The 12,844-nt window shown below is 33.0% G+C and overlaps 2 protein-coding genes across 3 annotated transcripts; one reads left to right on the top strand and one right to left on the bottom strand.

Moving 5' to 3' along the window:
- The first annotated feature begins 277 nt into the window (after window positions 1–277).
- Window positions 278–4,820, top strand: LOC141711745 (uncharacterized). 2 transcript variants are annotated; one of them, XM_074514418.1, is made up of 7 exons: window positions 278–644; window positions 1,514–1,973; window positions 2,098–2,174; window positions 3,073–3,109; window positions 3,613–3,772; window positions 3,857–4,190; window positions 4,269–4,820. In XM_074514418.1, the coding sequence occupies exons 2-7, from the start codon at window positions 1,595–1,597 to the stop codon at window positions 4,608–4,610; spliced, it is 1,329 nt and encodes a 442-aa protein (XP_074370519.1). In that variant the 5' UTR covers window positions 278–644; window positions 1,514–1,594; the 3' UTR covers window positions 4,611–4,820. The 2 variants fall into 2 exon arrangements, with proteins under 2 accessions (XP_074370519.1, XP_074370518.1); XM_074514417.1 differs by having other exon boundaries at window positions 1,511–1,973; window positions 4,269–4,819.
- Window positions 4,821–4,932: 112 nt separating this feature from the next.
- Window positions 4,933–8,555, bottom strand: LOC141711744 (uncharacterized). The gene is made up of 4 exons (XM_074514416.1): window positions 8,272–8,555; window positions 6,617–7,600; window positions 5,493–6,500; window positions 4,933–5,392 (listed from the first exon to the last, which is right to left on the bottom strand). The coding sequence occupies exons 2-4, from the start codon at window positions 7,592–7,594 to the stop codon at window positions 5,363–5,365; spliced, it is 2,016 nt and encodes a 671-aa protein (XP_074370517.1). The 5' UTR covers window positions 7,595–7,600; window positions 8,272–8,555; the 3' UTR covers window positions 4,933–5,362.
- Between the last annotated feature and the right edge of the window lie 4,289 nt (window positions 8,556–12,844).

The following is a 12,844-nucleotide window of genomic DNA, read 5'->3' as shown; positions in this document are numbered from 1 at the left end:
CATGATTTTCAACAGTCCAAGAGAGTAGTCGCATCTGTAACTTGTTGAAGTTTTACTCACCATTAAAAAAGAGAGAATATCAAAGTGAGTATTCAACTGGAGCATCCCGACCATCGTCTTCCTTCTGACATGGCAAATACATATATAATTATCAGTAGGTATTATTATTATTATTGTATAATGATATTGGCATTACATTATTTTTCAGAGTAAATAAAATACTAGTAGGTCATGTATGTCATTAATGAGAAGAATTTTTGAATAGATGGCTAATAATGTCACAGTACTTGTAATATCTTATGCTTATTTTCCACAGATTCCTACCAGAAAACCCAGAACATCCCCCTCTACATTTATGTAACCTCCTCTCTCTCTCTCTCTCTCTCTCTCATTTTGTGCATGTTATATAAACACACAAAAGAACAGTTGGTAGACATATATGTATGTACACACATACTCTTATAGATTTCTAGCTAGGTTTATGTTTGGATCTCTTTGTTTAGCACTGAGATCTGTCATCACTATACATACTTGACCTTCTGTCTACTGCAAGTTTGATCTCAATCATATATGTGTGTACACATGAATAGTACTATTTGAAGAATCGTAGGCTAATCGTGAAGCTGCAGCTTGATCTGATTTAGGTATTCTTATGTTTGCTTTCACATATATGTATGCTTGATCATTTAATTTCATCCTCCATGTATGGTGTGTACTATATATCTTTACTCATTGATTTACTTCCCCTCTCTTTTTTTAACAAGTGACCGTCTGTTCAAACAAATCATCTGGTGAGCGAGTCGAACCCAAAACTTGGTACGATAAGAAATAAATCTTTGCCACTTGAGTTATATCATCCGCTCACTTCTTCCATCTTCTTAAATTACATATATGGTATATGTTAGTACTTTCTAATCACCAGGTGCAGTTATCAAAACTCAATTGTCTTTCTAATAAGCCATATATAGCTATGGTTTTTGTTTTCAGTCAATAAATAAAAAAGTTTGGGTGAGTTGACCGACATACCTTGTCTGTGTTTTTCTACTCGCCGGATATAGATATTAGACAGTACTCCTCTCTTTGATTTTCTTTTCACTCAAATATATGTACTATGTTTATGACTTTATGTAACTTAGATTCTTGATACTCATAACTGATAACCTAGCTATATAGCTTCGGATAAAATAGACTTTTTATATATTCGTTCGACCGATAAATTAGAAAGAAAGAAGAAATCAAATTTTAGAAAATCTAGAAAAAATTAAAAACTGATCAGCCTTCGATTGAGATTAACTTATCCAAATTTTCTGTTAGTACTTGAAGCTTTTGTATACGGAGTATTACTTAGCCTGATTGTCACACATACATAAATATCATCTTTATGTTGTATGTTACATTCACATAGCGCAATCAACAAACGGACATACAGTATGTAAACATTAACATATGTTCAAGTAACAATCTAGCTCCTTCACCGCAATTATTTAGCATCTTTCATTTCAACCTGCAGCAGGCTGAGCTTGGCAATATATAGATGACAACTAAATTCATTGTCAAAATGGAGAAATGATGGAAAAGATTACGACTAGGCACGATGGATAATGATGATCAGAGAATCAACATATCCGATGAAGTGGAGATCTTTAGCATCAGAAAGGCTTCTCCACCGTCGTCTAATCAAAAGTGTTCTTTATTCGACTTGAATGAGGTTGCAGTAGGTAACGATAATAGCGGTGCAAGTAGGGATGAAAATGGACATAAAATTAGTGGAAATACTCTACATGAAGTTGATAAAGAAGATGAAGGATCAGCAGAAGCAAGCAGTAATAACAATAACACGAATTCTGAGGGGAAAGAGGTGAGTGGTAGTATAGTTAGGCAATATGTTCGGTCTAAAATGCCTCGTCTTCGGTGGACTCCTGATCTCCATCTGGCTTTTGTGCATGCTGTTGAAAGGCTAGGCGGCCAAGAAAGTATGAACTTTTTTCCGGTTAATTATGTTTTAGTACCGAGATTTTCAGCACTAATCGGTTAATTAACAGGTTAACTAACTTTCTATTGTTGCTTGGATAATTAACAAGTACTTGTCTACTGCAGGAGCAACTCCCAAATTAGTTCTACAGTTGATGAATGTCAGAGGACTCAATATTGCTCATGTAAAAAGTCACTTGCAGGTAGCTACTGTGTGCGTGTACTTGCTGATCAGTTGCTCTTCTCTTTTTTGTTTCTAACAGAAAACTTTTTGAAGAGTTTCAACTATTTTCATTTTACTCAAAATCTAACGTGATTCAGCAATATTGACAAAATTAATTGTGCTTTCTATTCCTATTATTATACAAAACATCATATAAATTGAAACATGTAATGCTTTATGCATAAATCGAGTGCATGGGAATTTTTGAATCGATCAAACAAATAGATCTAAGCTCATATGAATTGAAAATTATGCGTTGAGTGTGTCTGGTCTAACGTTTCCAAAAATAAGTATTTTTTAAAAACATATTTTTTCATGAATTAGTACTTATGCAATACACTAGACCAGACAGTGCATAACCAGTAATATAACCAATACTCATAATAATAAGTATAAACGCTCGTTGATAAAATGAGTACTAATTATGCGTGAAGGGAGTCTGGTCTCGCAAAACGTACATTTTTCAAGAATTAGTACTCATTTTATCAACGATGAACCAAATACCCCGGGGTCTGTAACTGTAACTAGCTTGGAAGTTGTAAGTATTGTCTGCATGCATTGTATATTTGTGTCATGGGAACCCTTTAAAATACTGGGCAGTTGTCTGCGTAGTGTAGATCGAGAAATTGGCATTATATATAGATCTGGTCCCAATGCCCACACCGCCACACGTTTGGCCAAGCATAGAGCTTCGTGTTCAACTTTCCAGAATTGTTTTGACATTATTGTCAAGCATTTGTACGTATATCGCTAGATCATAGTTTCGAAAACGGGAACTCGTAGATCATGCATGATTTACACACACACACATCAAAGATCAGAATGCGTTACTAAATTTATAAATTCTTAGATAATTAGTTGGTCTCTTTGAACTGCAGATGTATCGAAGCAAGAAGCTGGATGAGTCTGGGCAAGGTAAGAAATTATAAACATTTTTGCAAAGGTTTAATCAAATTGGTGATTGTTCACATACTCTACATGCATTATTTTTTAGTGCACTGCACCCCTATATTTATAGATACACACATTTTATTGCATGCACGTTTTCAATTCTAAAGTATTCCAAATTCCAATATACTATAAAAATAATTTGGTCTGAATTCTAATACGGGTGTGCACATTTAAATTATTTATATTTATTTCTTCTTAAAAAAAATCTTAGTAACTCGTTTTTTATATATACATATTACTCCAATAGAAACGTGTCTTTCTTATTGTCATAACTTAACAATAATTAAAATAACGATCAAAATAATATTTGATATTTCACGGAAGAATGCATATAGTTACTCCAATAAAAATGTTTAACGATGATTTAAAATATCGAACAAAATAATATATGATATTTCACGGAGGAAAAAAGGCAACCCCTATTAGTATGCACTCCTGCTTAAATAATCTATGTGTTTCGAATGCAGTAATTAGTCGAACAAATCGACTTGTTCATGGAAAGGATGAAGTCTCAGAGATGTACAGAAGATATAATCCCTATGAGAATTTTAGTGGCCATAGCAGAAGCCACTTGCTCTCTCCCCTAGCCAAAACCTCTTCATTCGATTTTAGAGCAAGTTCTTCAAGGTAAAAACCAATTAACAACAACTGTTTTTTAGGCTCTAGTCAATTTGTTTCAATTTTTTATTTTATTTATCATTAATTTTGCAGAAACCACAAATGGAACTTCGGCAATCATCCGTCGTTGGCGAGACTATGGAGCAATGATCAATCATCTAGTCCAGTTAGAGAAAAGATGATGAGCTCAGAAAGCTTGTATGGTTATGAAAGAAATGCGGTACTAAGTAATTCTGCAGGATTCAAAGGACTGGGTACTCATTTGGTTAGAGACAATGCCCGTTTCACCGGAAATGGACTGGCCAGTTGTGTAGAAGATCCAAAATTCTCTCCAGTTCCATCAGCACAGATAATATATTCTAAAGCTATGCCAAATAATAATTCTATGTTCATCTCAGCTGGATTTGAGGAGACCAGATCACTAAAGGTGAATCTTCTGTTCTTATCAAATATTTGCTTATCATAATAGTATTTGATCAAGTCTAAGTGTTTGTTATGCATACAGTTTCAAGAACTCGACGAAAGGCAAGGACTAGACATAAGGCAAGTGCAGCATAGAGCAAGTACAGAAGTTGTAACGAAAAAGAGCGAAAAAGAGAAGTGTTTGCCTAGTTTACAGTTGAGTTTAAGCCCCAGCATTGACAATGAAAAAGAAATGAAGCGTCATCGATTTCACGACCGGGGAAAAGATATCGATACGATGCTTTCTCTGGCTCTATCGCCAGATATGTCAAGAAATATATCATCCAAGCCCAATAAAGAACAACATAGAGAAAGCAAACTTGATGTCGAAAGGTGGGACTGTAATATTTACAAACAGATAGAAACAAGGCCAAATTGGGGCTGAGTACTTGGGATCTCACCATGCTATATTGATCATGAGTGAGATCTTGCAAGTACTTGCTTTAAAGGCTTTCATTATGTATGAATTCAATACTTGTTATTGATAACTGTTTTTTTAATCATATAATGTTAATTACTTCCGGATCATTTGTATTGTTGCCAGATTCTGAAGTGGTCATTGCTAAACCGTAATGAAGTAGCTACTTGCAACCTAAATACCTTAAAGGGTAGATGTTCATACGCTGTGACTGTAATAAGATAGTATTCTTTGCGAGAGCTGATAAAACTCGGAAGCAAAGTGCAAAAATATTTCAACGAAACACGTGGAAAGAAATTGTTGATCAAATTCAGCCATATCTAAAATGTCAGACAGGAAAAACTGAAGGTCCTAAGAATCAACAGGCAGAAAAACAATAATCCACAAGAAAAACATCCGCGACCACCAGAAAAGTATAAACATCTGTATACAATTAAGTAGCATCGCCATTATTCTGTAAAGCAATCAATTACTATGAGTCTATGGTCATTTGCGAGGACATCTTTGTTTCAACTTTTTAATTACAAAATAGAATGAGCACCAGAAAATTTCAATGTACTGGGCCATCACTATTCCATCTTATATCAACAAAGAACCACCTGCAAAATTATATAAGAGAAAAGAATTTACTTTGGAACCTTCAAATCTCAAGCAATAGGACTTCCAGCCAAAGTATAATAGAGAGTGAACAAGTTAAAGAACTTCATAACAGGCTTCTGCTAAATCTCTGGTATAGATGCTAATGGTTCCTGACAGAGAGAGGTAAAAAGTGTAAGTGTGGGTCACAAGTTTAACCTGACCAAGAAAGAAAATGTTAAATAAAAGCTAGTTTTCATCGGAAGATTTTACCTGTCGGCGATGGTCCCTGGTACTTTTAACAACTGTTTCCCACTTCTGATCACCAGAGGACTTGTAAGAAGTGAGGTCAGTAGGACGAATTACTTTTGGAATATGTGCTTGCAAAGATGGTGACTTTGAAGCCACGGAAGGCAAAGTACGCGAAAGCCAAGAATCTGATGGAGATTTCGGTAATGGTGGAGGGATAGAGAACATGGAGTAGCTTTCTTTCGGTTGTCTTGCGTCTTCTGCTTTTAGAGATTGCAGATTCTTAGAATCATTGTTCATGTAGTCAAGTACTTCCTTTTCCGTGGTGGTAGCTAAATTTTTTTTACAGCTTATAGATTGTGTAGAATTCTTTAGTAGTTTGGTTGTTGCACTGGAATCATCAACTGGCCTTTGAGCAGTAACATTTATGTAATCTTCAAGCTTGACAATAAAATTTTCAGGATCTTTATATGAAGAATCTGCAGAGTCGGCGTTTTCCATTGACTTAAATTTTCCAACATCTTTTAAAATATCTGCATTCGGGTTTGGCATCCCTTTCATCTCCAGACCGTAGGAATACATACTAGGAAACTCCGCCTTATGTATGATATCTACATGCAGGGTTTTCTCGATCATAGGACTCCCAAAATCTACTTCCTCGTTGCTATTCGTATCAGCCAATAGCTCTTTAAATGTCCTAAAGCCCTTCCCATTCATATTAGCACCAGTCTCCCCACCATTTTTCGCTTCTTTACAATCGCTGAAGTCTCCTCTTTGTTCAGAAAAGGCATATCTAGGTAATTCATAATCGTATGATGATAGAGGCTTTTGCGCAGAAGATGTGGACTGTAATAATCCATTTTGGCGGGCTACCATTCCACCGCCCTGCATGTGTCTATACAAGTCTAACCCCTCCAGCTTCTGTGGAAAAAGGTGATTATGTTGGTCCCTCTGTTTTTTAGACTTAATTGTATCTTCATGTTTCTGCGAAACACCTACGGGTCTTTGCTGATAAACAGTAGCCTTAATGCCCTATACAACATTAATAGGTTACATTTGATCAAGAAAAAAAGATTGCTGCTGGAAATTAAGAGATTTGTCAGAAATAAAAGTAATAAAGTAAAGTTGGCATTGGGGTTTGTTCTAACCTTACTCTCATTTATACAGCATGAAGCAGCATATAAAGATCTTCCATGTGTTCTAGATAACTGCCCTCGTGTCCTCCTACGCATTCCCGGCAATGGGTTTGAAGGGAAAAAAGAGCTTTTTAAGCATAAATGGGGAAGCAAACCACAAGCTTTTGCTGAAAATTGACCATGATCATCGTAATCATCGTCACTTTCTTCTTCTCCTTCCTCGCAAGCATAGTGTTGAACATTAGGCCTGTACCGAATTGGATGAATTTTATCACTACTTTCTGCGTTCACTGTCTGTGTTAGTTGCTCCTGAATCACAGGCTGCTTTCTAGGGGCATATTGAGGTGCTTCAGAAGTCATTGCCTTAGCTGCCGGCAGAAACCGATCCATCATAAAGTTGCGAGTTTCTGGATCTATTGAAAAGTTTCCATATGTCTTTACACTTGAACCGTCAAATTCACTTATACCACTAAAACTACTATTCAGAAAGAATGATTCAGTCTTTGGAGATGTATCAAGTGCATCCAAATACTCTTCGTTGCCTTCCCTTGTATCAGAGTTTTCAATTTCCAGCACATCTTCGGTGCTCTCTACTCCTGAATCATTTTCATCTGAAACCGATGCACTATGTAAGCCATAAGGAACTTTCTTGTGTTGCTTACTTGCACTTGAATACTTGGAAGTTTCTTTTTGCATTTCCATGATCCTCCCTGGAGGAAGTTTTGGGGCAATGACAGGACTCTGATTAGAACAATTTTGTGACTTACTTTCATCCTTTGGCTTTCCTGGGCACTGTTCCCAGACAAAAGGAACAGTCCCTGCATTCCTGATAGGGCCTGATTTTAGCTCCGATTTGTAAAAAGGAAGGGTAGGAATTTTCGGAAGGGAACAATCATCTTTCTCTTTTCTATTCTTTTCTAAAGGTGCTGGTGATGGGGAACGCCTTACTGATAGTAATGGTTGATAATAATCTAATCGCCTGTCCTCCATCAAATTCTTTAGTAGCAAGAGAAAGAGTAACTTTTATTAATACCAATAACTCAAAATTCCTGATTTCTCCAGTAAGCATTAAAAAGAACTACTCAATGATACAGCACAGAATACGATACACCAGTAAATTCATTTGCTAGTCCAAGCCGCGACTCATGATAATATTTCTCAAGTTCAAGCTTGGAATCACTATATACCTTACTATATTTCCACAACAACTAATCTAACTAACAAAGTTTCAGCATTCAGCACACAATTCTATCAAAAAAGTACAAGGCATTCTGCACACAGACACACAAAATCACCTTATTCTCCAAATAAGAAGCTAAACAAACCTAACTATCTGCAATCACCAGAATGCTAAATCCCTTATTAAATCTCACTTAAAAATATAAATAAATATCCAGACTTTATAACAGCAATTAAAACAGAGATACAATTACAGAGTAAAATTAAAAGCCAAGGCAATAAATTTGACACTAAATAGCCCTTAATCACCCAAGAAAACTCACACCACATCACCAAAACAACAAAAAGATCATCAAAATCATATTTTCTTGATCAAACAAATAACCCCATGAACTAAAAATTCAAGAAAATGAGTACTTTATCATTAAAAAACCATAAAAATTATTTAAAAGCAGACACACACGCAGAGAGAGAGAGAGAGAGATTACCTCAATAAAGGGGCATAAATTATAGTGATCTCAGAGCTTCAATCCACAAAAGAGCAAGAAAACAAAAGGGTGGAGAGGGACACTTGTAAAAGGACCAGACTGAATGCAGACAATGTGTATGTATATAAAAAGTTGTAAGTATTTTTGGGATGCTTTGTTTTTTTTCATTTGAGCTCTGAGGTAGAGCTTGCATTAATGGAAACTCGAATATCAAGAAAATTATAATAAGATTTCAACAAAATTTCGGTCGGCGTATTATGGCAAAAATCAATGCATTTCTTACACTAGTCTTGCTATCAGACACTTTACTTTGGATCATGTGTGTACATTTATATAAAGTATGGCCCACTGGGCCCTTAACACTTTCTGATTATTATGGCAAATTGCGTTATAGAATGACAAATTTCGAAACATGATTATTATTGGAAAATTGTTAAAACCGTAAAACTCGTTTCAAGTTTTGTTTCAAATATTTACGTCCGAAACTTTCTATTCAATACTTCCACTTTCCCGGTTTTGTTATATACGGTTATTAATTTTTTGTCCTAATATAATCGTTCAATTTGATAAATATGCTAAATAAAAGATAAATGAGATATTTTTTAAAAAATAAATTAGTTTTATATTATGATAATTATCATTGTATTTGATTTGATTAAATATATTTATGTCGATATATTTTTTAATTATGAGGAAAATTTTACCCCAACTTGAATTTCAAAACAGTTTTCAAATGTCATGCAATTTCCTAATTTTTCATGATGTAATATCATATTCAATTTGGGCCATCTAACCCTACTTCATACATTAAATCAGGTGATTTTATGAAACTTCTCTAATCAGATATCATAAAATAAGGTGATTTTATGAAACTTCTCTAATCAGATATCATAATTTGTACAAAGTATCTCTCTATATAAACTTCTAGTTAAAAATATCAAATTCAATAATCATGTTTCATATTTACAGAATCTACTAAATGGCCACCACATTAATGCTCCATAATTACTAACAACATTAGTGCTTAATCACAAGATCTTTTTATCAGTGACCAATGAGTACTAAGAGGAAAAAAAACATAATCAAAGTTATTATATCTTGGTGCATGGCCTACGCGTCTTTATGGAATGTGATTTAAGTGAATTGAAAAATGTTAATCCCATTCATTTCTATATATTTTCATTTTCTAAATATTCCATTCAATTATATACATTTAAAACTTATAAAAAATAGTAAAAATTTTATAATATAAAAATTAACTATACCCCCTATTTTTTCCGACTACATTCACTTTATTTATAAATATTGAATAATCTCATCTTTTTAACCAACTTTATTATTTTTCTCATTAAATTATATTTATTTCTTGGTCTCTCATCCCACTATATTAACAAAAATAACATAATTTTATTATGTTTTTTGTCCTTCATACCCAAATTATTTGTTTACAAACAATTGGGAGGAGGGAGCAGAAAACATAAAAAGTTGAAATACATTTGAAGCGTGAGTTGGAAATTACAAATGTATAGCTGTCCCGAGACAGATACATACAACATTATTTATTCGTTTTTTTAATGTTTCTTTGTTCACAGGTTTTTTTATGCATAAAAATATGCAATAATCATTAAATTTTATAATATGAATTTGGTGTATTTTATAGTATTAGTTATCTTAATAGTAGTGAACTAAGAAATGGTAACCGGAGCAGATCAATGAAACAAACACTGCCCAAGTGCCCATGCCATATTATAAATTTTAATAGAAAACAGTTGATTTAAAATATATTATAAATGCTTATTATACATTTATCAAATGTAATGATGATTTTTTGAAGGGTTGTAATTTGTAAAGTTTTTATTAAATGAAATGTTTATGTATGTTGAGCATGATTTGAAAGATCCCCAATTTTATTAATTAATTTCTGATTAATTTTTAAGAAGACACGTGATTAATTAAATTTTTGAAATTCGATTAATTCCTATATATTTTTTTATCGGTATTTTGAAAATAAATTATTACAGTATATATAATATAGATTTTCAATTGAATTAAAATAATTATAAATTATATAATCTGAAAAATATATATTAACTTATAAATTACTACTAAAATAAGAATATTAAAATTAAATATAAAATATATCCGATTTTTTCTCCGATTAGTTCCCAATCCTCTAATTAATTATTGATTTTCCGATTAATCATAAATTAATAACTCCCCCAATCCTTTTCGGTTCCCAATTTTTATAATATTGATGTTAAGTATCGTTCATAATTATTTAACCAATTAAAATTGCTAACTTGATATTGCACACTCAACCTCACATTTTGCAGGGAGGGGACCTGGAGCATCTCATTTTGTAACAATCTGGACCCTCTTTGTTGGGTATCAATTGGTACTCGAAAGTGATTATTTTCAACTTGATAAAGCTAATGTGACAGTCAACAATTTATCACATAAATGTGATGCAAGTGCTAAAATAATCTTTTTGCTGCTTTTTTGCCTTCCTTTTTTCCTATCTGTTTATTCAGGGACCACGATATACTAATATAAATTCATGTTACTTTTCCCCTGAAGGCTACAATTTGCATATATGTTCAATTATTATCGAAGTTGGTACATTGTCGGTGACTTGGGCATTTAGTCATTGTACTAATGTCAGTCAAATTACGAGGAAAAATTTCTCGTTGGATTTAGTTGAGTTTCCGAGGGTATCCAGACTTTTCATCATAATTTTACTTTTTATATAATATAATATATGTTATTTACGGGACTCAAACCCTAAACCCATAAAAAATTTAAAAAATATAAAATATAAAAGTTTAAATATAATACGCTATTGACGGGATTCGAACCCTTAACTGACGAGAGCAGTTTAAATATTAATATAATGTTATCTTATAATTGTATCCAACGAGTGACTTTAGATCTGACGTCTTTTAACACTTCAATGATTTTTAATAAATATTTTAACATAAATTATTTATATTTTAATATATATTTTCAATAGTTGAAAAATAAATTGAAAAACATAATAAGTTATAATAATATATCTTTTATGATAATTTGAGACTTGACTGAAAATAAATATCTAATATAACATGTTTTTCACGAGACTCGAATCCTGAACCTATAGAAATTGTTAAAATAAATAATATAAAAGTTTAAATATATTACGTTGTTGACGGAATTCGAACTCTGAACTTATAAGAGCAGTTTAAATAACATGTCTCATGTATCTGGTTTTACATCAACCAACTGCACCGAACAATCGACCAACAACTGTCAAATAAATGGTGTTCTACTTATAATAGTATAGTAGAGAAGCTAAAAGTTGGTAATAATTTATTTTTTTACGACTTATTTTAACTTTTTTGCTTTTTATTAATTTTAATTTTTAACATATGTGTTTACAGTATTTTCTAACTTAAAATTTATAAATTGAGTTAATTGTATTTTATAATTACTAGTTCAGAACATGTGCGATGTATGGATTGTTTTTTAACATTTTGTAAGTTTTTTTAAAAACAATATATTAAAATTTCAAGATATGAAATTTGTTGAAAGAATGACCGAAATACACTAGTTTCCAGTCCCAACTGCCAAAAATGTTGATTGGCGTTACGTTCCGCCCAAAATACTTACGAAATACGCATTACAGATGTTAGATATAATTGATGATATCATGAGTTATTATCAGGATTTACCTAAGGTGTTGTCATTAGTACTTGTCTATCAGTACTTGATGATCAACAGATGATGTCATCGGTATTTAGTAACTTCACTAGATATTCGAGAAGGAAAAGGATTGCAGAATTTAAGGCGATAAAAAACTTTATTCAGAAGCAATCATACGTGGATATGTATTTGGTTTTCTTATTGTAATAGAATAGGATTCCTTATTGAAGATAAGGGAGGATGGAAGGAGATTGTGAAAAGGAGAGGTGAACATCTAGTTGGAACTAGTGGTTCATCAAAAGTCACTAGAACTCAATCTAGACAAGGTGGAAAAATGAAAGAATAACTTAACAATCAAAGGAACTGACTGTGACTATAATAACTCAACAAACTCTGAAAGTCACAACTGTTGATGATGATCAAGGCATTCTGGAGATAGAAGCTAGTGCAGAAGTAAGTCAGTATCTTCAAACTCTGGAAGTAAAATGAAGGAAGACAACTATGTTTTACAAGGACCCAAAGATTCAAGCATTTGACTCTGAGGTGAGTAGAAGAATATTTAAGATAGAAAATCCTGGAGTTGATATAGAACAATTAAGGCGGATGGAGGAAGAATTCAAGAATTCTATGAAGATAGAAAATGTTGATGTTGTTATTATCTTTTAAGATCCTTATGAAGATGATCCTTCTAACAGACCAACCAGAGGGGTAGTCATAAGGCAGGCAAGTCAAGCAGATGATGAAAGATATCTGATGTCTCAAGAAATCTTAAATGTTGGCATGAGTCATAAGGGGAAAGAGAAGATATGAGAGAAGCTCAAGCCATCAAAGCCTAAAGCCCAAGTTGTTGCTAAGAAGAAATCAGTATCTAAGACATCTAAATCTCAAATACTGA

The sequence above is a fragment of the Apium graveolens genome, chromosome 3, assembly GCF_009905375.1.
Source record: "Apium graveolens cultivar Ventura chromosome 3, ASM990537v1, whole genome shotgun sequence".
In the NCBI taxonomy this organism is placed as follows: domain Eukaryota; kingdom Viridiplantae; phylum Streptophyta; class Magnoliopsida; order Apiales; family Apiaceae; genus Apium; species Apium graveolens.
The sequence above is the reverse complement of the archived record's forward strand: the minus strand, read 5'-3'. Positions and strand labels throughout refer to the sequence as shown.